The 25,133-nt window shown below is 35.8% G+C and overlaps 1 protein-coding gene and 1 long non-coding RNA gene across 10 annotated transcripts; one reads left to right on the top strand and one right to left on the bottom strand.

The window, feature by feature from the left end:
- Positions 1 to 204: 204 nt before the first annotated feature.
- LOC126599103 (subtilisin-like protease SBT3.3) lies at positions 205 to 12,991 on the bottom strand. Its single transcript, XM_050265450.1, has 8 exons — positions 12,758 to 12,991; positions 12,481 to 12,578; positions 11,804 to 12,224; positions 11,684 to 11,766; positions 11,485 to 11,597; positions 11,016 to 11,210; positions 10,673 to 10,937; positions 205 to 720 (listed from the first exon to the last, which is right to left on the bottom strand). Exons 1-8 carry the CDS (start codon positions 12,989 to 12,991, stop codon positions 411 to 413), a joined length of 1,719 nt encoding a protein of 572 aa, XP_050121407.1. The 3' UTR covers positions 205 to 410.
- Positions 12,992 to 13,410: 419 nt separating this feature from the next.
- Positions 13,411 to 24,711, top strand: LOC126599998 (uncharacterized). 9 transcript variants are annotated; one of them, XR_007615329.1, is made up of 11 exons: positions 13,412 to 13,594; positions 13,710 to 13,851; positions 14,066 to 14,177; positions 15,311 to 15,462; positions 16,208 to 16,278; positions 19,566 to 19,669; positions 21,498 to 21,646; positions 21,727 to 21,795; positions 22,210 to 22,288; positions 23,140 to 23,211; positions 23,355 to 24,711. It is a non-coding gene; the product is annotated as an uncharacterized LOC126599998 (long non-coding RNA). The 9 variants fall into 9 exon arrangements; XR_007615325.1 differs by lacking the exon at positions 19,566 to 19,669 and having other exon boundaries at positions 13,417 to 13,594; positions 23,355 to 23,415; positions 23,500 to 24,711; XR_007615324.1 differs by lacking the exon at positions 19,566 to 19,669 and having other exon boundaries at positions 13,418 to 13,594; positions 23,355 to 23,415; positions 24,338 to 24,711.
- The last annotated feature ends 422 nt before the right edge of the window (positions 24,712 to 25,133 follow it).

Here is a 25,133-nt window from a genome sequence, read left to right as displayed (position 1 = left end):
CATCCAAGTATTGATCAGAAATATGAAGTGATACGAATACCACCTGCTTTGATCTTCAATGGTGACCATGTTGTATGAAACTATGACCCAACTCAACGCTTGTCACCTGCTAATACAAAAAAGAAATTAAAATGAAAAACTAAACAATTAAATTATAAATTGCTTTCCTCCATAATTTCCTAGCGAAAATAATGGACATTGAGATTCAGTCAACAAGTTCTTTCTCCTTTGTCCCTCTGGTGATACAAGAAAACACATACGATCCACTACTTATTTTCCCTCTTTTTGTTTCTTGTGTTTTCGGGTGTGAGATCATTGGTATCTTATTTTTAGTACATATGGAATGATAATGTTATAGTTATCGGATATTTTTCATTACTAAAATGCACAAATTTATTTCAGTATTCAATTTAGTCTTCATCATCATCATGAGGTTGTAAGAACTCAGTTTTCACGGACAAAGAGATCCTCACGGCATGCACTCCGTCAACCCAAGTAAGGCTTCCAAAATAGTAACCAGTGTTCATCTCGTGGATTGCGGAGATTGTGATTGTGAAAGTGAGTTTTTCAACTGTGGAATTGAAGGCCAGAGCAGTAGGGTTCACATATACAATTGTACCGAATGGAGGTTCAATGGTAGCTTTGTAAATGGACTCAGGGGCTCCAACATTTGTTACAGTCCTTTTTACTGTGATGGGATTTCTCGGACTAGGTATTGTGGAAACAAAAATAATCACAAGGCGATACGTGAATCTTTGGACAAAAGAGGACAAAAATACCCTTGAGGTACAACGGGATTCCTACGCGCGAGTAGGGCTGGCATTTTCAACCCAACCCGTTAACCCGACCCGACCCAACCCGTTAAAATTAGTATTCGGGTGGGTGATAAACACGTCGGGTGGTTAACGGGTCAACCCATTAATCACTCGTTAAATAACGAATCAGTTTGGGTGAACCCGTGAAACCCGTTAACCACCCATTAACACCCGTTAGTAAGGACTTATGTGTAATTTCAATAGTTTACAAAACCCTCAGGTTCCTAGCTCTCTTGCTAGTTGCTAGTCGCTGCCTCGCACACCATTCGTTAGCTCTCTGAGACTGAGAGATCGCTGTGCTCCGGTTATCTCCCTCATCTTCTTCTCTCAAACTGCCTCGCACGCCGTTCGTTAGCTCTCTGAGACTGAGAGATCGCTGTGCTCCGGTTATCTCCCTCATCTTCTTCCCTCAAAATTTTTACTGAACTCCACCACTCTCTCTTTGGTAAGCTCCAATTCCCTTCCACCTTTTCTTTCATTTCGATTACTTTTCGTTTCTGCAGATTAGATTCATCTATTTTTTCTCAGATTTTACTTGAGCTTGATTTTAGGTGGTCTCTGCAGATTAGATTCGACCCTTTTCGGGTTTTTTTTTTTTTTGGTTGTGTTTTGGATATTGGGTTTTGCTTTTTGTTCATGGGTTTTGTATAAAATTTGTTCATTTGTATATTCTCCAATTAAAATTTCCATTTTTGGGTAAATTGGAGTTGTTATTTCACCCCCATGAAATTAAAAGTATTGAGTTTGCTATGTTTTGGTAGGTTTTTGGATTGGAATTGGGTTGTTGTTTTTGCATTATGTCTGTTGCTTTTGCATTGATTAGGTCTCTGCATTTTTGGGTAAATCGCAGGACTTTCTTGGATTGATTAGGTCTCTGCTTTTGCATTGATTAGGTCTCCACATTTTTTAGGTAAATCCAACAGTTGAGATAGGATGCTGTTGTTTTTGCATTTTATCAGAAAAACCACCACTGGTGGCCTTGATCACTTACGAATACTAAACAAAAGCACTTCACTTTTAAACAGGCCAAATATTTGAGCTAATATTTGCTTATTTTCTGGAACCCAAACTAATATAATATTTGAGCTAATGTCCATATCTAATATTTGGGTTCCTGTTTAGATTGAAATGTAATTTAAGGAGTTCTTTTCAATGTTGAGTTTGGAAGTCAAGTGTCAATAAGATTTAAGAGGGATATTGTTTCCCTGCCTGTTTGTGCATATGAATATGTAATAGAAATATAACCAAGAGAGTAATACATCGAGAGTAGGAATCTAGGAAGATCAGGAGCATGGAAGGTTTTCACACATACTTTGTTCACTCACTCTTAGTGAATATATATATTTTTCCTTTCATCGATAAATTTTAGAGAACCGATTATGTTTAACGAAGGATTATTTGCTTAGTAATATAGTCACCTAGGCACTGCTAAGAAGAGGAATTTTTTTTGCTATGGGATTAAATTGGTTGGAGATAGAAGATGTTTCGAGACTCCAAATGTTTAGCATTTCTGATCTCTTATTAAAATTTAATCTAGAGTTTGTTGGCGCGAACATCAAATATGAGGGAGGGGTCATTACATGTCAATCACAAGGTGTATGGTGATTCTTATGGTTTTCATGTTAGAAAAGTAAGCTTTAAATGACCAATGTATTGACTTTCTTTCCAAGCAGATACAGGATATGGTCAGAATTCTTAATATACAGATTGAATATTTGTTGCTAATGTCATGCACATTGGTAAAAAGAGAGATAAAGTGGTTGCAGTTGATGCTATTGAATGTTAAGCGTGTGTCAGACATAAATATGAGGGAGGGGTCATCTCATCAAACCAGTTTTGTTTGCCTTATGTGATGTTTCAACGATGATTCCTATCATTACATGTCAATCACAAGGTGTATGGTGATTCTTATGGCTTTCATGTTAAAAAAGTAAGCTTTAAATGATCAATGTATTGGCTTCCTTTCCAAGCAGATACAGGATATGGTCAGAATTCTTAATATACAGATTGAATATTTGCTGCTAATGTCATGCACATTGGTAAAAAGAGAGATAAAGTGGTTGCAGTTGATGCTATTGAATGTTAAGCGTGTGTCAGACATAAATGTTTTGTAGAAATTAAACTGCATCTTCCATTCACGTCTTTTCATTTATGGTTAGTGCAGATGGATATTGATGAAGAGAACATCGAGGCTATGGAAATGTCAACATTCAATCTAAGTGATACGCAAGGTACAATAAGTGCACCAAGTCCTTCAAAAAGAAAGGCTAAAGGTATACGAGTAGGTAAGATACGTCAAAAGAGATCCCGTGTTTGGACTTTGTTTGAAGAATTGCCTGTTGGTTCTGATAATAAACAACATGCGAAGTGTAAAAACTGTGGGATAGTTTACGTATGTGATAGTAATTGTGGGACGAAAAACCTATTGAATCATATGGATACGTGTAGTAAAAAACATCACATTGATATGAAAAAATCTCAAGTTGAATTGCGTTCTCCTCAGTTTAACCATATTAGTTTTTGTGAGCTATTGATTGAGGCTATAGTTAAGCATGATTTGCCTTTTAGGTTTGTTGAATATGAGGGCATTAGAACTTTGTTTAAATACATATCTCCTGATATCAAACTGCCCTGTAGAAATACAGTTAAGAAACATGTGTTGAGGATGTTTGAAGATGAAAAGATAAGACTTCGAGATTGGTTAAATACAGTTGAGGGAAGAATTTGTTTGACATCTGACCTATGGTCTTCTGCTACAACTGATGGATATCTCACTCACAGCTCACTTTGTTGACAAAGAAAGGAAAATGCACAAAAGAATTTTAAATTTTTGTTGTATGCCTCCTCCACATACCGGGGTTGCTTTGTCTGAAAAAATTAACACCTTATTAGTTGAATGGGGGATTGAAAAGAAACTGTTTTCCATTACTTTGGATAATGCCTCTGCAAATGATTGTTCTGTTGAGTTATTGAAGAAACACTTAAATTTTAGAGGTTCGCTATTAATGGATGGAAAGTTCTTCCATGTTTGTTGTTGTGCTCACATTCTAAACTTGATAGTCCAAGATGGACTAAAAGAAATTGATGGATCAGTGACGAAAGTTCGTGAGTGCATCAAATATATAAAGTGTTCAGAAGGGAGAAAAAATAAGTTTTTTACTTGCGTTGCACAAGTAGGGTTGGCAAGTAGTAAAAGAGGGTTGAGACAAGATGTGCCTACTAGATGGTATTCGACATATACAATGCTTGATAGTGCCATTTCTATCGTCGTGCTTTTTTCAATTTGGCACTTGTTGATTCTAATTTTAGTTCATATCCTTCCTTGGAAGAGTGGGATAAAATAGAGAATATTTTCAATTTCTTGGGGTATTTTTATGAAGTTACTTGCTTATTTTCCGGAACAAATTACCCTACATCAAACTTGTTCTTCCCAAAAGTGTTCAAAGTCCATTATTGTATTTAAGATGCTATGGAAGATTGTGATGATTTCATGAGACGGATGGGGAGTTATATGAATTTGAAGTTTGAAAAGTATTGGTCAGAGTATAGTTTGATCCTTGCCATTGCAGTGATTCTTGATCCTCGCTATAAATTGCAATTTGTAGAGTGGGGTTATGACAAGCTTTATGGTAAGGAGTCGAGAGAGTTGAAGGATGATAGTGACACATTGTTTGCACTCTTTGGTAGTTACATGGATAAGTTCTCTCATCTTCTTGTATCCAACCCAGTTAATCAAACTCCTACTCAAATAAAAGTTGGAGACAAACCCTTTGAGGTAGTATTTATATTTGTTATTCCTCTTTTTATACTTTTTATATGCATCTTTATATTGTACGTTGATCTTTGTTTCTATTTTGTTTCTATTTTGTTTTTATATGTAGGAATTTGATAATATTTATCAAGATGGGTCAACTTCAGTTGAAAAAACTAAATTACATCTATATCTTGAAGGAAAGAGACTCGATAGAAAACAAGAGTTGAATATTCTTTCATGGTGGAAACTGGAGCAATTTCGTTATCCCGTACTTTCTCTATGGCTTCTGATGTGTTAACAATTCCTATCTCAATTGTTGCCTCGGAATCAACATTTAGTATTAGTGGTAGGGTGCTTGATCAATATCGAAGTTCTTTGTTGCCTGAAACCGTTCAAGCCTTGCTATGTACTAGAGATTGGCTTTTTGGCAAATAAGGTAAATTTCATATTTCTTTGTATTTTTTTTTTGTTTTTTTGCTTAGATAATAGGTTATAATTGTTTTTCTTTTTTTCTTTTTATGTTTAGCTTTAGAGAAAGAGGGTGCTGACTTGGAAGAACTTACTGAAGAAATTTTTGACATGAGCCTTAACGAAAACTCGGGACAATGCTCTAGTAGTATTAGTCTTGATTAAGTATGGTATGTTTTTTAACTTGTTCTTTTAAAGACATTTTTCTACGTAATCTGCATGTAATACTATCTTGTTAAGCTAAGGCACAATGTGTTAAAGGCTATATAGGTGATGAGTGAAGTGTAGTTGGAAAATGGCTATTCTCGTTCAACATTTCTCCATTTTTCTTATTGTTGTGTTCTTTATTATTGCAGTTGGAAAATGGCAGCAAAGTACATTGTAGGATCTACCAAGTTTGCTAATTAGAATGCTGCTAATTTTGGCTTGGGAGGATCAACCAAGCAAATATCAAGGAACTTATCAATGGGAGTGTACTTGTAATCATGATATAATTCTGAGGCCTCTAAGTTGTTTGTTGTGAGTTCAATCCTCATCTGACCTTTGATGAATACGCTGTAAATGATTGCTGCACGTACTTTGTATGGGTGAGGAAAACACATCCCTCCCAGTCATGTAAGTATTTACCGTGCCATGCACTTGTTCTCCAGTTGGTCGGTTTGGAATGGACCCATAATCTAATAGTTAAAATGCAGTGCTTCTTCTATTTGAGTTTTGCAGAAGTCCAGATTCTGTATGATCACAGAGGAGTTGTTTGTTAAAATGCCTTTTGCTCATATGTGTTTAGTACTCGGCATTAGGGAACCCCTTGTTTTTAGTGTGTGGTGGTAAAATATAGTAACATATACTCAAAATAAGTTTTGCACACATGAGTTGACTTTCCTTGTAGCAGTTATTTATTTAGTAATATTTTTTTTAACTGATATTGAATTTGTGATAGTTGAAGTAATGTGAGGAAAACACATTGACTGGATGAAATGAGTAAAAAATAAAATAAAATAAAATAAAAAAACAGTAACGGGTGAAATGGGTGACCCGTTAAGACTCATTAGCTTAACGGGTCGGGTTAAACCCGACCCAAACCCAATAAACCCGACCCATTTACAGGCCTACGCGCAAGCAGCGGGCAATCATCATTCAACTAAATTAAAAGTGCCCAAAATAGGTAACAATTCAAAACCTATCTCATCAAATCCCTTCTACAAGGTAACTCCCAAAACCTATTTCATTCCATATATATTTTACCTCATTTTCCCTTTTTTTAGCTAATCAATTAGCTATTTATTTTATTCATTCAATAACCTCCAAAACTTTATTTCCAAAAATGTGTTAATTGGCTAATCAATGGATTAATTGCCTACTTAATCAATTCATTGCCAAATAAATCACACATTAAACCACAAAATACACCCAAAAAACATCCCAAAGGCCGGCCACCTTTTCTCCAAAGGGGACCAGCCATACTCTATATATTAAACCCCATTTTCTCTAAAAACCTTAGTCGACACTATTGCAAAACTCCAAAAACTCTCTAAACACTTTTCTCTCTAAATTCTAACTTTGGCATCGGAGGTTCTTCGGCCAAAGCCCCCCTTCATTCATCGTGGGCGTGTGAGGCTTTTGGCCTTAACCAAAGGTGTTAATTATTTTGTAGGTTCAATCTTGTCCAAGATCAAGGAGGAAGAAATTTGCATCCACAAATTGGTGCTTTCATTGAGAGAAGAGTCACACACTCGTACAATCTTGTCCAAGATCAAGGAGGAAGAAATTTGCATCCACAAATTAGTGCTTTCATTGAGAGAAGAGTCACACACTTGTACAAGACTCTCGCATAAAAAGGTTTTTTTTCTCTATTTTCTAGTCCACTTGTAGTTTTTCGTACGTTTTTATTATTAGAATTTTTTATTTGCAAAAATTCTTTGATAAAACGTAAAAGAGAAGAGCAATGGCTAGAAACTTAGAAAATTCAACAAGTGAAAATTCCAATATTTAAGAGATGGGACTGCGGCAATCCACGAGGCTAAATGTGACAATAGGTGGATTGGCACCACCACCACGAGTTTCCACCACGGGAACCACCGCGGTGGTAGCCACCCGCGGTGAGGTCCATGGCACCACTACCAGGGCCCGAGCCGTGCCACCAAAGCAATCCCAAGCCTTGCCATCCAAGGCCCACGACACTAAGGCCATAACCCAAGCCATGTCACTCCAAGCCCAACGCGAGCTCAATGCGTTGCCAACCCGAGCCCAAGCCTCGCATTCGCGTGCATCATGCACTGAGCAGCCCACTCTCGTGGCCCAACCTGCTCCTGCAACCCAACCTGCTTCTGTGGTTTCCCAAGCAGCCCAAGTCGGTCCGAGACTATCCCAACCATCAGGACCAATCATCGAACCGGGGGTATTTTCACCACATTTCTCGGCGGATTTGACATTTCCTAACTCAAATATCGCGCTTAGAGTCTACCACTATTCCACTGCTTAAAGAGGCATATTCCTTCTAAGCTCTTCCAATCCAAACGGTGAATAGCACTTGTCCCGATAAGTCATGGAGTTGGCGAGCGCCCTGGCATAATAGACAACCTTGGTGAATCAACTTTTGTAACGCACCGAGATACAACGTGCCCCAGACGAGGTGTCCAAAAGTAGGATAAGGGTAGACGAGGAACCTCTCTAGCAGCACCCTATTAAGCAGTCACTCAACCAACCACAAATCGAGCATTCGGGTAATGTACACTCCCGATTAGGTCATCGAGATAGAGTATACTCCAGTCTTAGCACTTGGAGGAGTGTGCATTCTCGATTAGGCTCACGGGCAAGTATACATTCACAGTTGGGGCCACGATTCGATAATCAACATGAGTAAGGCAAAATGTGCATTTGCGGTTAAGTCCGCAATGAGCATTCTCCACATCACATCGGAGCAGACAACATGACGAACGAAGAGAAGCAGTCACTCAATTCGAATCAAGTTCAACCGGTAGCCTGCAAAGAATTCCCTTGCCTGCTAGGGATGGGCCACATGCACCGCCGCCTCGGTGTGAACAAACCAAGAACATGGAAGAGCAACCTAGATCAGTATGTCAAGACCGGGGGTAGTCAAGAGCTCTGCTACCTCAGCAAAGGCAAATCCAAGAAGAGCTAAAGAGACTCTTCAATAAACGATTGCGTGATTTTCAACACAACGAAGCGGCCGATGAGGTACTACGGCGGGACATGACCAATATAAGTAGATCACCCTTCACGAATGAGATTGAGCAAGCAGAGCCTTCATGCAAGTTTAGCATGTCACACTTCACATCTTTCAAAAGAGATGGAGATCTAGAGAGGCACTTGAAGCACTACCGAAGTGCGATGGTCCTTTATCGAAACAACGATGCGCAAAGAATACTCATCATATCGCTCGATCAAGAAAAAGTCTGATAACTTGTTCAACGTGAAGAAAAACCCAAATGAGTCGCTTCTCGACTACGTAAAGAGGTTCAAAGAAGAGAAGGCAGAGATCGTCGAATGTGACGACTCAATAGTAATTGCAGCCTTCCAAAAAGGACTCCCAACAAACCATTCACTGTTCGGAGAAATGATCATGAAAGAAAACCTAACTCTAGCAGGATAGAGAAGCATGCACTTTGGGACGAGGCTAGACGAGCAGAAAAAGTGCCCGAGTAGCCTTGAAAAGAGTTGGCAGCGGCTCAAAGGAAGGAAGACAGGAAGCAGCCCAACAAGAGCAGATAGGAGGCCAAACGTAGGGACCGACCCACGACAAAAAAAGGCCCAATAACCAAGAACTATTCTAAGTTCTCAATTCTGATCCATCAAATCATTCGTGACATCAAGAATGAGCCATAGTTCAAGCTGCCGAAACAATCAAAATGAGATACTTCCAAGTTGGACCACACCAAGTATTGCTCATTCCACCAAGGTCCTGGTCACACAACCGACGACTGCTACACTTGGAAGAACTATCTAGAGAAACTCATGAAAGAAGGCAAGGTCGATAGATACTTGGACAAGCCAGTTGCGCAACCAAGAAGGAATGCAGACGATGATAAGGAGCCGCCAACCAAGACGATTCGAATCAATGACATCTTCGCCGAATCCGAACACTTGAGGGCCACTAATAACTCCAAAAAGAGGAAGATCCAGCAGGCTTTACTAATCTCGCAAATCCAAACAGTTGATACCCAACTTGGACCCATCATCAGCTTCATTGAATGGGATGCAGAAGGCGTCGATTTCCCCCATGATGACGCACTAGTAGTATCTGTCTAATTAGCCTATGCTATAGTTGACAGGATGATGGTTGACAATGGAAGTGCAGTCAATCTGCTTCAACTCTCAGTCATTTAGAAGATGGGCCTAGAAAGCATAATCATAAGCCGAGCAAAGGTACTCACCAAATTCAACGAACACACCTCAACTGTTATCGGTCACATCACACTTAACGTGAAAACACAGCCAGTTGTTTCTAAGCAGACATTCACGATCATAAGTGACCAGTCTCCTTACAATGGGATTCTTGGGAGACCTTGGTTGATTAAGCTGGACACCGTCACTTCCGTCAAGTGTAAAAAAAATCTGATTTCCTATCCCGGGAGGAGAAATCGGAAAGGTCAAGTCTGACCAGGCCACATCCCGATAATGCACTGTGCAAATGTTGAAAGAATAAAAAAAAAACCTTTACCCCCGTAGAAGCTACTGAAGTCCAAAGGGACGGAGAGGTTCCCAAATAGCAATTACAGCAGAAAGATCGAGAAGATGGTGCCCAAGCAGACTAGATAGGATGGAAACCCGAAGAAGACACCGAAGACATCATTCTGGATCCCCAGCAGTCAGAAAAGACGGCTAAAATTGGCTCACGACTAAGCCCAACCGAGAAGGAAGAACTCACGACTTTCTTTAGAGAAAATCGAGACGTTTTCGCATGGTCACCATCCGACATGCCCTGCATTGACTCGGATGTGGCCTGCCATAAGCTGCACGTCGACCCCACTGCCAAATCAGTGATCCAAAAAAGAAGACATTTCGCACCCGAACGAGTAACGATCATTGAGGTGGAAATTGACAAGCTATTGGAGGCCGGATTCATAGAAGAGGTAGTACACTCGGTATGGCTTGCCAATGTTGTACTAGTAATGAAGAAAGATAAGCGCAAATGAAGGGTTTGCATAGACTACACCGACCTCAACAAAGCATGCCCAAAAGATCCTTATCATGTCCCTTAGATCGATCTGATAATAGATTCAACTTCTGGGAACCAGCTGCTTAGCTTCTTAGACGCATACTCTGATTACAACCAAATAGCCATGCATGAGCCCGACAAAGAGAAAACCGTGTTCGTGATCGAGCGGGGCACTTATTGCTACAAGGTCATACCTTTTTGGCCTCAAGAACGTTGGAGCCACTTAGCAAAGGTTAGTAAATATAACGTTCAAAAAGAAAATTGGGGTAACCATGGAGGTCTATGTCGACGACATAATGGTAAAGGGCAAGCGGCGGTCATATCATATTAGCCAAAGCCCCCCCATTCATTGTGGGCGCGTAAGGCTTTTGGCCTTAACCAAAGATGTTAATTGTTTTGTAGGTGTAATCTTGTCCAAGATCAAGGAGGAATAAATTTGCATCCACAAGTATGGTCACGGAAGGTAGGTTAACGTCAAGGATAAAGGGCTTCTTCACGGGACACGTTGTGATTTTCCCTATAAGCCGAGAGATGGCAGAGTTGTTGTGCTCCCTTGCACAAAGATATTCCATGTAGTCGGCTGCGCCCATATCGTATACTAGTCCAGGCTCTGCTGCGCCATTTGGATTCACCAGACCACCTCCGAAGTCAAATGAATTTGCCAACTTTTGAGGAGATCCTTCAGCAAATATCGGTAAACCAGATGGGCCGTTCCTCCATGCTTCATTTAAATTCATAAAACTGTTAGGTTTCACATATATCTTATTGAAATTAGGAACATATCATATAATGTGATTACCAGTTGTGACTATTGCTGACTTGATGGCTGCTGAAGACCAATTAGGATGCATTCTCTTGATAAGTGCCACAATGCCTGTGACATGAGAAGTTGACATTGATGTTCCAGACATCATGGCATATCCACCCTCCGTGAATGAATAAAGTGGAGAAGTTGCTGCTAGTATGTTCACACTAGGCGCGGCTATATTTGGCTGTCCGACAAAGATACAACAATAAAAAAAGTGTTATAAGAAGAGTCTCAACAGTTTAAGACTTTAAAGTGAATCTCGAATGACACCAACTTGTCTCTACCTAAAACTTGTTAACTTTTCCAGGAGAAAACATGCAAGAGATGATCCCTTGAAAAAAGTTTCAGTTTATTGAACTGTTGAGAGTTACAAATTTTCAAAAGTTGATGTCAACATGAAAACTACAGTTGCCCAGCCCGTTATACATCGAACATCAGCATTAATTTAGAGTAGATATCTTGAGACTTGTTGGTGTAATGGAGTTTGGCCCCCTATAGGAAAAATAAGCCACCTTTGCAGATAGTGGTTTGCCCACAATCATTTTAGGAGGGCTCAACTTTACAAGAGGATATATGTGCATTCCAAACAAATTTTGAGGATTACAAACAAACCTAGCAGTACTAATCACACATTTTACAATAAAGTTTAAAGTTACGTACTTGGTAGACCGGATATAAATAGAATTCGAGTGCCAATCCCATAGTCAACTTCAATGCATGGAAAGTCTTCATTACATGGATATAAAGCATGGATATAAAGCATGGAAAGTCTTCATTACATGTGCTGAAGATCCATTATTTCCAGTTGCGCACATAACAGTAATCCCTTTAGCCACAGCATGAAACGAACCAGTTGCAATGCCATCACGCTCATCAACATCTGAGAAGAGGGGAACATAATTCACAAGTGATAATGACAACACATCAACCCCATCGTGTATTGCTTCGTCAAAAGCTTTCAACATATCAGCTGTTGAGCATTTGCCTCCAAGCACATTCCAACAAACCTTGTAAATGGCCAACCGAACATTTGGAGCACCACCTCTAATTGTACCAAGACCAAGGCCCTTGCAGCTAATGTTAGCCACAAAAGAACCAGCTGCAGTGCTTAAAGTATGAGTACCATGTCCATGTGCATCTCTAGGAGAATGGAATTCTTTGTCCAATGGCTTTGCATACTCGGCAAGAAGTCCATTGATATACCATTAATACCTCCATTACATTTTCAATCCATTGATCCGTTAAACGCTGACGTGGCTGCCAAATGTGTGCCACATGGCAAAAAAAATTTAATTTTAAAAAAAAAAACCTGAATCTTCTAAATAAATTATAAAAAATAAAAAATAAAACTTAGAAAATGCAGAACTGACCCCCGCAACCTCTCCCCACCCCTCTTCTCCCTCCCAACCACCTCCCTCTCATTCACTCTCTTCACCTCCCTAAACCTGAAGCACACCTCCCCGCAACCCCCAAACCCAGAAACCTTATCCCTCCACGACCCACGCAGACGAACCTCCCTCCCCCCTCCTCCTCCTCTCTTTTATATTCTTCCCCCTGCAACCCAGGAAAAAAAAAGAAGGAGCCATTCAGTTCGTCTCTCCCCCTCCTCCTCCTCCTCCTCATCTCTTATCCCCCATCTTCATCTTCTTTCCCCTGCAACCCAGAATTAAAAAAAACATAAAAAACCCCTTCAGTTCGTCTTCCCCCCTCCTCCTCCCTTCTCTTCTCCAAACCCAGATCTCGTCTACGCCGGGAGGAATGGATGTGGATTTAAGGAGTGGGGTATGTAGAGGAGGGAAGAGGATGGGTGTGGAGGGTGGGTGGAAAGGGGGTGGGGGTGAAAAGGAGAAAAGGGCTTGGGGAAGGTAGGGGTGGGGTGGGTTTTTGGATGGGAGGAGAGGGAGGTGGTTGGGAAGCTTGAGAGGGAGGATAGGGGTGGGGAGAGGTTGCGGGGGTGGGTTCTGCATTTTCTAAGTTTTTTTTAATTTATTTAAATTTATTTAGATGATTCAGGTTTTTTTAAAAAAAATTAAAATAAAAAAAGGCCACGTGGCACACATTTGGTAGCCACGTGGCACAAATGTGTCAGTCACGTTAGCACTTAATGAATTAATAAATGGAAAATGTAACAGAGTTATTATTTTGAAATAAAATAGTATGTGAGGTATGAAAGTGAAATGTTTTAAATATATTGTATAAGGTTGTAATAGATGTCAAACCTATAGGGTTATTATGTAATTTACCCAGAATAATAGGTTGGAAAATTATCTATATACTAAAACTCGGTTTTGTTGGCACTGTTTTTAACTGTTCATGAACAGTGAAATGGCGGTAATGCCCTTCGCTGCTGCTGATTCTCAACGCCAATTTTCTGTATTGCACAGTGAAATGACAATTTTACCCGTGTTGTGCGCGTGTTGAATATCGCGTAATGGGAAGGAGGATGCAAAAGCCGAAGCAGCTCTCTCTCTCTCTCTCTCTTTCTTTCTCGAAGGTTCCTCTCTTCTTCTTCCTCTGATCTGAAACCAATCACAGTCAGATTCTCTCTTCTAATACCCACATCAAATTTGGTAGGGTTTCCACGACCTCTTTAAAACCTTTTGTTTTACCAGGCAAGTCATTATTATTTAATTTTCCCGATAATTTTATGCTAATTTGGCCTGTTTCCCGTCCTGATTCTCTCAGTCTTTGCTCCATCTTCTCGAGCTCTCTCTCGCAGGATCGGAGCTGTTGGGATTTTGAAAAAATTGGGAGTAATTTTTCTTTTGGGTTTCATCTCTCTGGTATTTAAACTGAAGCCAAAACCCCAAAAGATTTGAACTTTCAGGTAAATTAATTTACCTTTTTCTGATTTATTTTTCCTTTTTGGGGAAGTTGTTGTTAAAATTTGTAAAACTCTTTTACAGATGGATTTCGTTGCTATAACCCATTATTTTTGTGTTTCTGGATGTTGGTTTTTCTGTTGTTTTAAGGTTTTTTTTGTTTTCCTCTGCTGAATTTAGAGTTGGCTAAATTTTGTTGATTTCTTTTTATCTCTGTAGGAAATTTTAGCGTTATGGTCGTATCAACCTTGAGACTGTGCGTGGCATCTGTGTGCCCATCAAAGGGTTTATAAACAACCAAAGGATTATTGAAAACGAGCTTCCGTCTGAGGTAGTGGTGGATATTTCCCAATATTACTTTTCTTTGCTGATTTGGGTTGATATTATCAATGTCATTTGCCTTTAAATGTTTTGACTATGAATTTAGTTTTGAATTTTGTGTTTGCCTGGATATGTTCGAAAATATATGCATTTGAGAAAGACAAACGGACAGCAAGGCTCTGAATTAACCAAGATACATACATCTAATACATGCAATAGATATATAAAAATGGTACCACACACACATATGTATATCAAGAAGAGTGTGTCTATATATATTTGTAAGAAATGTGAAATTATACATAGGTAAATTAATTATTAAGAAAATTAAGGAAGAATAGTTTTACCAGAAGCAGAGGTTGTGTTTGGGGTAGTCATGGTCTTTGATAGCCATGGAAACCTCCTGATCGTTCCATTGTATTTTCCTGCCTGAGAAGACACGAGCAATTTGGTTGATTGCATAGGATTTGTGCATATTAAAACTGCACATGTATAATCTCTTTTTATATTACCTTCAACTAATGAAAAATGATGGTTATCTTCGTTAATTCGAGGAGATAGCAACTGTTTGTCGTTGATTCAAGATGACAATGGTTTCTCCTCAACTAATGGCTGTCTTTTGTCTTTTTTTTTGTACTTTTATGTTTGTATTTTTTGTTAACAAATTTATATTACCTTCAACTAATGTAAAATGGTACTTATTTTTGTTAATTCTAGAAGGTCCCTTTCCGCTTTTCATTCCTCATGCACTGAGAAGGCTGTAAATTGATTGAGGTTAATGTAATTCATTGGATAACATTGTTTAAAGTTAAATTAAACTTTGTGTGTTTTAGTAAGTTTCTATCATTTGAACCAAGTGAAAAAAGAATTTTTATTGAAATAGGCAGAGAGAGAAAAATTGGAACTAAAAGCTGTGATATTTATAAATGTGAACATTAAAACTGATCATGGTGCAAAAAAAAAAGAGGGTGTTGGTCTTTCTCAGTAATAGAGCTTTGTAAATATATATATTTCACATTGAAAATGTATGGATTACTTCATGTTCGTTCTCTCTCTAATTGATTATAGTAGGCACAATTGAAATAATCTATGCAGTTGTCAATGATATTTTCTTTTTACTAACATGTGTTTTCTTTTTAATAGTATACGAACATAAAAAGCTTTCCAAACTTTCAAAGAAAGCAGCAAGATCTTGAAAAAAATTGCAAGAGACAAACTGTGCGGAGTTTGAGAATCACCGTGAGCACAGTCATTCAGCTGCTTGGGCTCCTTTCCTCCTCCAACAAAATATCTAGGTATTTTTCCACATTTTACCCTTCTCAGATTCATTCTTTCAGATTCATTCTTTCAGACTCTTTTATTTTCGAGCTTTGAATTTTATGTGAGGTTGAGAATTGGGAATAATTTTGTAGTGTTATAAATTATCGTTAATTACTTGGGGTTTAGGGGAAGGCAGAATGAAAAAACTCAGAGAAATGGAAGAAGAAGGGTAGTTGAGAGAAGGCAGAGAAAATGGCTGGGTCTTTTACTTGGGGCTTTGTTTGGGGTCTACATTTTAAACAAAAAAAATCAATTTGGCGAGTATTGCTCCCTGCTTCCGTGCTTTCTTATTTTTTGATTTTATATAGCTTAAAATTTTTATTTGACAATTGTCGTTCTTTTAATTATGATTGGCTATGTGACGGTTACTGTGGTGGTATAATGAAATTTAATTGTGCTATCAATTTTAATAATAAATCCATTTAATTTCTTTGGTTATAAAGTTTATAGTCTGGAATTTAATAGTTTTTTATTTTGTTTTAGTGTCACTTTTTTTCTTACTGTGAAATGTTGGTTGCTGTTTTTAAATTATTGTACTTTTTTGGTCCTTTTTTTTCTAGGCTGACTAATGCATGTGTCCAAAATTAAGGTTTTATGGTTATTATGCTTTTCAAATTTATCATTGGTGTAAAATTTTTAAGCTTTAAAATTATCTTTATCAGGCCTGATAAAATTTTGTGAACTTATGGTATGTAGTTTTTTTCTTTTTTCTTTTTACAGAACTTGAGGGAATTCTCTTTTATAACCTCTTGAAGTGTTGTTTTTGGCATTGAGGACATTCTGTGCTACAAGTAAGTAATTTAAACTTCTAATGTACTTTGATTCAAAGTTTCATTATATAGTTTTATATACTTTTTTCTCACCAAAGTCAACCATTGTATTGTGTTTATGTTTGTTTAAATCAAACTTTGGTTTTGAGGTTTTGTTTAGATTCCTATGTTGTTTTAGTATATGTGTTATATCTTTATTAATTTTTTCTTTTGTTCGAATTGTGCTTTGCAGCAGTTTGTTTTTGAATTGGCTGTAAAAATTTGTTTGCATCATGTCTAAAAGATCTTTAAATATTGGAATAAACGATAGTCTACAACAAAAAGAAAACATTGGCAATAATGGATATAATCCTTTCCTTGAGCATAACCAGCAACCAAAAAAATTGTGTAGAACCACTTATATGCAAAATTCTGAAAACACATCTTTTTGTGAAACTGATGCGTTGGTTTGTCAATATTCACGAGGTGAATATCAGTGTAGTACAAGCAGATCTCTTGCTGATGATTTTGTTGTTGAGCATTTTGATAATGAATTATATACAACCACTTATATGCAAAATTCTGAAAACACCTCTCTTTTTCAAACTGATGCGTTAGTTTGTCAATATTCACGGGGTGAATATCAATGCAGTACAAGCAGATCTTTTGCTGATGATTCTGTTGTTGAACATTCTGATAATGATAACATATTGGATATGACTACGCTTGAAAAAAACTTTGACAGTTGTGACACAAAGGGAAAAAAAATTCTTAGTCTCCAACGATGTTGGAAGCGTAGTTGAAAAAAGTTTGTGATCGTAATCACAATCTTATGAGTAAAGGGCAAGCCTTTTTTCAAAACAACAGAAGGGGTATGTTCCTAATTTCTTATAATAATTTTTTAAATTTCTTTTTACTTTTAGTGTTTAGTTAATGGCGTATAACGCTAATGTCCTATTATTTTCGGGTTTGGACATATTTTTTTGTAGGTGTTGTCAGGGATTATATAGATCTGGGTGATAAGAGTTATAAGTGTGTGTGTTGCGGTGCTTATTTTTGGTTAAATGAGTCTCTAAAAAAAGCTCAAAAAAAAAAATGAACCCATTTTTACTCTTTGTTGTCAACAAGGAAAAATTAAGATTCCAACTCCAAATCCAACACCACCCTATTTAGATTCCTTGCTTGATCCAAATGGAGGACAAAAATGTTTATCATTTCGAGAAAATATTAGAGCTTACAATTCTATGTTTTCATTTACTTCAATGGGAGCCAAAGTTGATCACTCAATTAATAATGGAACAAGCTCTTACATTTTCAAAATTAGTGGTCAAGTTTGTCATTTGATGGGATCTCTTTTACCTCCTGATAATCAGTCTTCAAAATTTGCTCAATTATATGTTTATGATACATATAATGAAGTACAAAATCGTCTTAGAGCTTTTGACAATGATGGAACAAATGAAAGACTTGATTCAAAAATTGTAGAAGGTTTAATTAAAATGTTTGATTCATGCAATGACTTGGTTAAACTTTTTCGAACAGTAAGAGATAAATTTGAAGCTAATCGTGTTACAAAATTGAATTCAAAATTTATGGCTCTTCAGCACCCTATTCTTTTTCCATATGGTGAAGATAGTTACAGGCTGGATTTAAAATGGAATGAAAATTATAACGGTCCAAAAACAAAAAGACAAAGAATACCTATGAGAACTTATATAGCTTATCAGATTCAAGAAAGAGATGCATACTTAACTACATTGTTGAAAGAAGGTAGACTTTTTCAACAGTATTTAGTAGATTCTTATGCAACACTTGAAGAAGATAAGTTGGATTACATAAGGCAAAATCAAAAAAATTTAAGAAGTGAGGTTTACAAAGGAATTTACGATGCTGTGTCAAGAGGTGACAACGATGCAAACAGTTTGGGACAAAAAATTGTTTTACCAGCATCATACACAGGAAGTCCTAGATATATGATTAATAATTATCAAGATGTTATGGCTATTTGTAGAGAATATGAACATCCTGATTTGTTTATAACATTTACCTGTAATGTGAAATGACCAGAAATTATAAGAGAATTTGAAAAAAAAAGCCAGGCTACAAACCTGAGGACAAACCTGATATAATTTCTAGAATATTTAAAATAAAACTTGATGATATGTTTGATTTCATCAAATCTGGAGAGCCTTTTGGTCAAGTTGAAGCAACTGAGTTCTAAAAACTTATTACTTTGCTTATCTCGATTTGTTTTTTTTTTCTCTTCAAGAAGCTAACTTTTTGTTTTTGGGGTTTTGCTTGTCTCAATTGATTTTTCAAACAGATGTTTGTACAATTGAATTTCAAAAAAGAGGTTTGCCTCATTCTCATATGTTAATATGGTTGAAATCAAATTTCAAATGCTATGTGCCATCAGATATAGATTCAATTATTTGTGCAGAATTGCCAGACAAATTTGTTAACCCTCGACTTTATGAGATTGTTAATCAATTTATGATTCATGGTCCATGTGGGCATGTATATAAAAATTCTCCTTGCATGCGGGAAAATAAGTGCTCCAAAAACTTTCCTAAGCCTTATAAAAATGAAACAATTTTTGAACAAAATGGTTTTCCAATTTATAGGCGTCGGGATGATGATACAAAGTTTGTTATAAAAAATGGAATAAAAATTGATAACAGTTTTGTTGTTCCTTATAATCCTGAACTACTTTTGAGATATAATGCTTATATAAATGTTGAATCCTGTTGTCAATCCATGCTTATAAAATATTTATTCAAATATGTAAACAAAGGTTCAGATAGAGCACGATTGGCTCTCCAACATGATCCGAATGATGAAATATTAACACATCTAAACTGTAGATACATATTGTCTTACGAAGCTGTTTGGAGATTGTTTCAATATTCTATACACCTTAGGGAACCTTCTATAGAGCGATTACCAGTGCATTTACCATTAGAACAAAACATTATTTTCAGTGGTGATCAATCACTCCATTCAATTATCAAACAAAACGCTTCTAACCATACAATGTTAACAAGTTGGTTTGAAACTAACAAAATATATAGTGAAGTGCGGTCACTCACTTATGCAGAATTCCCTTCAAAATTCTTATATGACACACGGAAAAAAAATGTGGAAACCTAGAAAACAAAAAGGTTCAATAGGTAGAATAGCATATGTGCATCCTACATTTGGTGAATTGTATTATTTACGAATGCTTTTGAACTTGAAAAAAGGTACATTAAACTTTAATGATCTCAAAACTGTTAATGGTATTGTACATCCTTCATATCATGATGCATGTCAATCATTGGGATTGTTAGGAGATGATAAAGAATGGATTGAGGCTTTATCAAGTGCTGTAAATGTAGCGTCATCTCCTCAGTTGAGACAATTATTTGTTACAATCATTTTATATTGTGATGTGGTAGATCCTCAAACTCTTTTTGATACTCATTGGCAAAACATGTATGATGACATTTTGTACAGCTTGCGAAAAACTTTTGCAATTCCTGATATGATCATACCACAAGATGAATTAAAAAATTCTGTATTGTTTGAATTGGAATTGCTTTTTAACAATGCATTGAGTTCTTTAGCTAAGTATCATTTACCAATGCCTGATGCAAGAAAAATGTTAAAAATTAACAATAAGCTTCTAAGAGAAGAATTAAACTATGATTCTTAAGAGTTGTCAAAAAAAAACACGCAAATTTAAAATTACAACTTAATCAAGGTCAAAAACTTATATATGATTGTGTTATAGATGCTATGGAAAGAAAAAAAATGTGGTTTGTTTTTTGTTTATGGTCATGGAGGCACTAGAAAAACTTTCTTATGGGATGTTATCATAAGTAAGCTTAGATCTGAGAAAAAAATTGTTTTAGTTGTGGCATCATTAGGGATAGCCTCATTGTTATTACCAGCTGGTAGAACAGCACATTCCAGATTTAAAATTCCCTTGGTTATTACTGATTCTTCAATTTGTGCAATAAAAAAGCAAACTCATCTTGCCACATTAATTGAAAAAATAGATTTGATTATATGGGATGAAGCACCAATGAATCACAAACATTTTTTTGAAGCATTAGATAAATCACTTTATGACATTATGTCCCATTTAAATTATTCACAAGGTAATATTTTATTTGGTGGTAAACCTCTTTTCTTAGGTGGTGATTTTTGACAAATATTACTTGTTATACTTGGAGGAAGCAAAGAGGACATAATAAATGCTTCTTTAAATAGTTCTTATTTGTGGTCACATTTTAAAATATTTTATTTAAAAGAAAACATGAGATTATCAAAAAATGGGTTAAGCATTGATGAAAAGAGAAGAATCAATGATTTTGCAAATTGGATTTTACAAATAGATGATGGAAAAATTGGTGAAAATAATTCAAATGATAAAGATACATGTCTAATTGAAATACCTAAAGATTTAATAGTTAATTCTTCTGACAACCCAATTTTATCAATTTTTCTTGCAACTTATCCCAATTTTGAACATTCTTATCAAGATTTTGCTTACTTGAGAGAACGTGTTATTATAACACCTCAAAACACAACTGTTACAGATATAAACAATTATATAACTGATCTGTTACCTAAAGAAGAACACGTGTTTCTAAGCTATGATTCTTTGTGTTCTTCAAATGGAAATAATGAAAATTTAGAAACATTATATCCTGTTGAATTTTTGAATAAACTTGATTTCAATGGTTTACCTACACGTAAGCTAATTTTGAAAATAGGAATGCCAATTATGTTGTTACGAAATTTAAATCAGTCTTAGGGTTTGTGCAATGGAACAAGATTAGTGGTTACGCAATTATTCAACCAAATTATTGAAGCTAAAATACTTGCTGGAAACAATATTGGTCACAAAGTATTCATTCTGAGAATCACTCTGACAGCAACAGAAAATAAGTGGCCTTTCATTTTTAAAAGACGTCAATTTCCGGTTAGACCATGTTATACAATGACTATCAACAAATGTCAAGGCCAATCTTTGAAACAAGTTGGTTTATATCTTCCTGAACCTGTTTTCATCCATGGTCAATTATATGTAGCATTATCCAAAGTTACATAAAAAAAAGGTCTGAAAATTTTGATTCCAGATGGAGACAATAATGTAAACAATTATACTGCAAACATAGTGTTTCAAGATGTTTTGCAAAATTTATAAGCAGACTGTTTATTTTACTAACCAATATCTAAACGTTTACATTTTTTATTCAATGTCATTAAAATAGCTGTATAATAACGTTGGTACCAACATGAGGATTCAAAGGAAGAAAAGCGTTTGTGAGACAGGGATCAAAAAGCATGGAAGGCTCGAGAACACCAACGTGTCGACTTCGCTTGGAATTTGGTTGTGACCGATTTAATCTGGCGTTTCCAGGTGAGTTCTGCATGTTTATTACTTTATATTGTTTTTGGTTGGATCGTTGTTGAACATGTCTGATGCATTTTGTTTTCCAGATTCAGCAAATAGCCCCTTTCAGATTTTTGGATTTTTTATTCTGATTCTTGGAACTCTCTGTACTAAAGGTATATAAATGTATTATTTGTTTTTTTTCCTTTGTTTTCTTTGCAGTTGAATTTTTTATTTTTATTTTTGGCTTTGTTTTGGTGATTTGGGACCTTTTTTGTGTGTTTGGGTTGTTAATTAGTAATGCATATTTTCTTGGTGATTTTTGTGTTGGCAGTTTTATTTAAATCCATAGCTTCTTCTTTTTATTTGACTTGCTGTGATGGTTATGCTTTGAATTTTTTATTTTTTATTTATTTTTGTTTTGTTGATTTGTTAAGCATATGGATCCGTTCTTTGTGTTTGATTTGATAAGCTTTTCGAGTCTTAGATGTGTGTTTAATTTGTTAAGCCTATGGATCCGTTCTGTCTTATTCATACGGATTAAAGCAAAAACAACAGTATTATCCTGAGTTATTGTTGTTGACTTGCAGCTTTCAAAACTAATACTACAAATTCTGCTTCCACATCAACTTATCCACAATTTGCAAATACCAGGATCGTTATTTATATGTGAGTACATGACATTTATAAATTAACACTATTACTAACTTTGCTTTGTTGATTAAATATCTGTGACCACTTTGGTGTATTCACTTTCTTTGCTTATTTGATTTGGCGTTGCACCTCATGGATTAAATTGGAGAGAGGGATAATAAATGTTGTTTGGTATTTTTTTTCATTGTGATTCATTTAGATTTAATTTAAAAGAAACCGATAAAAAAATGGTGCACGGTGATATAGAATGCTTAAATTATGATTTCACTTTTAAAACTTTTGTTGCTTCAATTGATAAATGGGTATATAAAGGTAGCTGATTTAAACTTCTACGATTAATTCAGCTTCCTTTATACATCGTTGTAAATTTTGACTGATGGAGTGATTTATATGTTTACAGTCATTTCTTTGGGTTTTTTCATTGTATTGCTTGGGTCACAATTTGGAGAAAAATGATGAGAGAAAAAGTTATGATTCATTAATTTCAGCAAAACATTTGTATTTGAGCTTGCTTAGATGTTAAGGATTAAACCAAATGAGGTGTCCTCTATCTTTGTCTAAAATGTGAGTTCATTGGTCATGAATGAGCCTGTGGTGTCAAAGTAATTGAGAAACTAAAGAGATGGTGTGAAAATTATTAAGCTTGGTTAGTGAGGTATACTGTTTTGTTGAGATTCACTAATTTGATCATTTGATGTTAATTTCATGGTTTGTGATGGTTGACTGATTAAGATAACTGAGTATTTACTAAATGTTTTTAAATCAATTATGCATCTACTGCATTTAAAGTGTTTATGTCAGTTTAGTGTCTACTTGAATCGAATTATGTTTGATCATGGTTAATGTTCTTTTTTTTTTTAATACAGGATTTCAAAAATCTTGGTTATTCTGCATTTTGCCCTGTTTGTTCTTCGCTTTCAAGGTGCTTTGTCCTCAAGGTAACTAATTAAAACAAAAAAGAAAAAAATAGCTTAACAAATGATTTGCCATCTATCTAATACTTCATAAAAACATATGCACGAAAACATCGTCTATACTAAAAAAACATATTAATATAAATCTCATTATTACTGAAAATTAGGTTTTGACAGCCAATCATCTGCTCTGTTTCTCCTGTGGACACATCTGTATAACTACTTACGGTATCTCAAAATACTCAAAAATTTCTACTTTTTTTCATTAATGTTTTATGCTTAAGTTCTACCTTCACTAATGTTTCTCTTCAGGGAAATTGCCTATTTCCAATGTATGCACGCACTATCTTTATTTCATCTGCTTTGAACGCATGTCCACTTAACTTTTTCCCCACTAATGAGTTAACCTGGACATCCAAAGCATTGGTGAACATCCTGTGGAGACAATATATAGTTACTTAAAATATCTACATTTATACTTTTGGATGTCCATCTTAAACCCTTTTGTGATTAACCAAGTAATTTGACATGCATTCATAGCACATCGAATGACGAAAGTCTTTGTGTATAAATTTGCAACAGTCAATTCCTCTGAAGAGGAAAGATGGAAATGATGATTGTTTATCTACACCAATTAAGTTCTATCTGATCCATCTTTCAACATTCTTTATCCCCATTATTACAACAAAAATCACCATAGTACTACATTGCATATCTTCTTCCACTTTACTCCCATTTTTTTTTATCCATTTTGAATACAACTTTTCAATCTTTTTCACCTTCTATTCTACTCATTTAATAATGATTTGCTTGAAATTGACGATCATTTTACCCACTTATACATGATTCTCCACCACAAGTTTACATCGATATCATAACACTTTTAACACAATTTTATCATTAGTATGTCATATTTTGTTTACCAATGTTCATAACTAGAATTGACCACACAGACCTAGCTGCAGGTATGTCACAGATCACATCGCTTTCCATAAAGGTTCTGCTTCTTTTTCTTTTTATACTCTTCTCTCTGTTTAAAAATCATCATCGTACTAAAAATATATGGTCAATTATAATATTTGTACGCACACAATATTTGCTCCTATCAACTTCTTCAACTTATTGACCTGAAATTTTACTTTGTATTCAGTGCTATCACACTACCAATCGTATTAATCCCTTAAAAACAATATTTACATTTCTGTTGAAAACATTAGTTTAGATTACACTTTTAAAACTGTTTATGCTGTTAGTGTTGAAACCTATGTATTTTGTTGCGAAATTGATAATATGTAAAGTTATTAGAATTTTGGAAAACTTTGTCTTTCTCACTTTTATCTGCAGATGGAACACAACTCTTACGTATATAATTTCAAGTTTTTCCTTTAGAAATTGAAGCTCTATTGGATATCTCTATTGGATACATGAGGTATAAGAGTCTGATTGGGATATTTTCAAGTTGTACTGATTCCTGAAAATAAGCATACTTAAAGAGTAATTATATTTCATTTTTTATTGAGTTCAGGTAACTGCTTCCTGGTGAGTTCTTTCTCAGTACAAGATTGGGTTACATATCATTTTACACCATATTCTCATGTTTTTTTATGCATTTTTACGTCCAGTAATTTTAACACCCGCAGCAACGCGCGGGCACTATTGCTAGTAAACTCTAAACCTTAAACCCGAAAAGAAGACAAAAGGCACAAAAAGGTTGGCGGTGAATGTTTGACACTGGAAATTAAACTCCCTTCCTGCTTGTCAAGAAGTTTCGAAAATATTTGACAAATCAGTTCATCCAAACAGCGTAATTGTTGCAGACATGAGATTGAGATTAATTACATTAGTTAGACTGGATGTGCTTTTCTATGCATTCGATTTCAACTGTATTGATTAATTTAATTGAAGTAAAATATCAAACGTATTAATATCAAAAAACAGTGTGCTTG

This window comes from Malus sylvestris, chromosome 14 (assembly GCF_916048215.2).
Source record: "Malus sylvestris chromosome 14, drMalSylv7.2, whole genome shotgun sequence".
NCBI classification, from domain to species: domain Eukaryota; kingdom Viridiplantae; phylum Streptophyta; class Magnoliopsida; order Rosales; family Rosaceae; genus Malus; species Malus sylvestris.
The sequence above is the reverse complement of the archived record's forward strand: the minus strand, read 5'-3'. Positions and strand labels throughout refer to the sequence as shown.

What these genes read in the sequence shown, in the direction of transcription:
- LOC126599103 (XM_050265450.1), bottom strand. Translation starts at nt 12,991, where the DNA reads ATGCAGAACCCACCCCCGCAACCTCTCCCCACCCCTATCCTCCCTCTC. An exon ending in TTTATATCCGGTCTACCAAG is followed by an intron (nt 11,598 to 11,683) that starts TACGTAACTTTA and finishes TGGAATGCACAT; the next exon opens with ATATCCTCTTGTAAAGTTGA. An exon ending in CATTACACCAACAAGTCTCA is followed by an intron (nt 11,211 to 11,484) that starts AGATATCTACTC and finishes TCTTTGTCGGAC; the next exon opens with AGCCAAATATAGCCGCGCCT.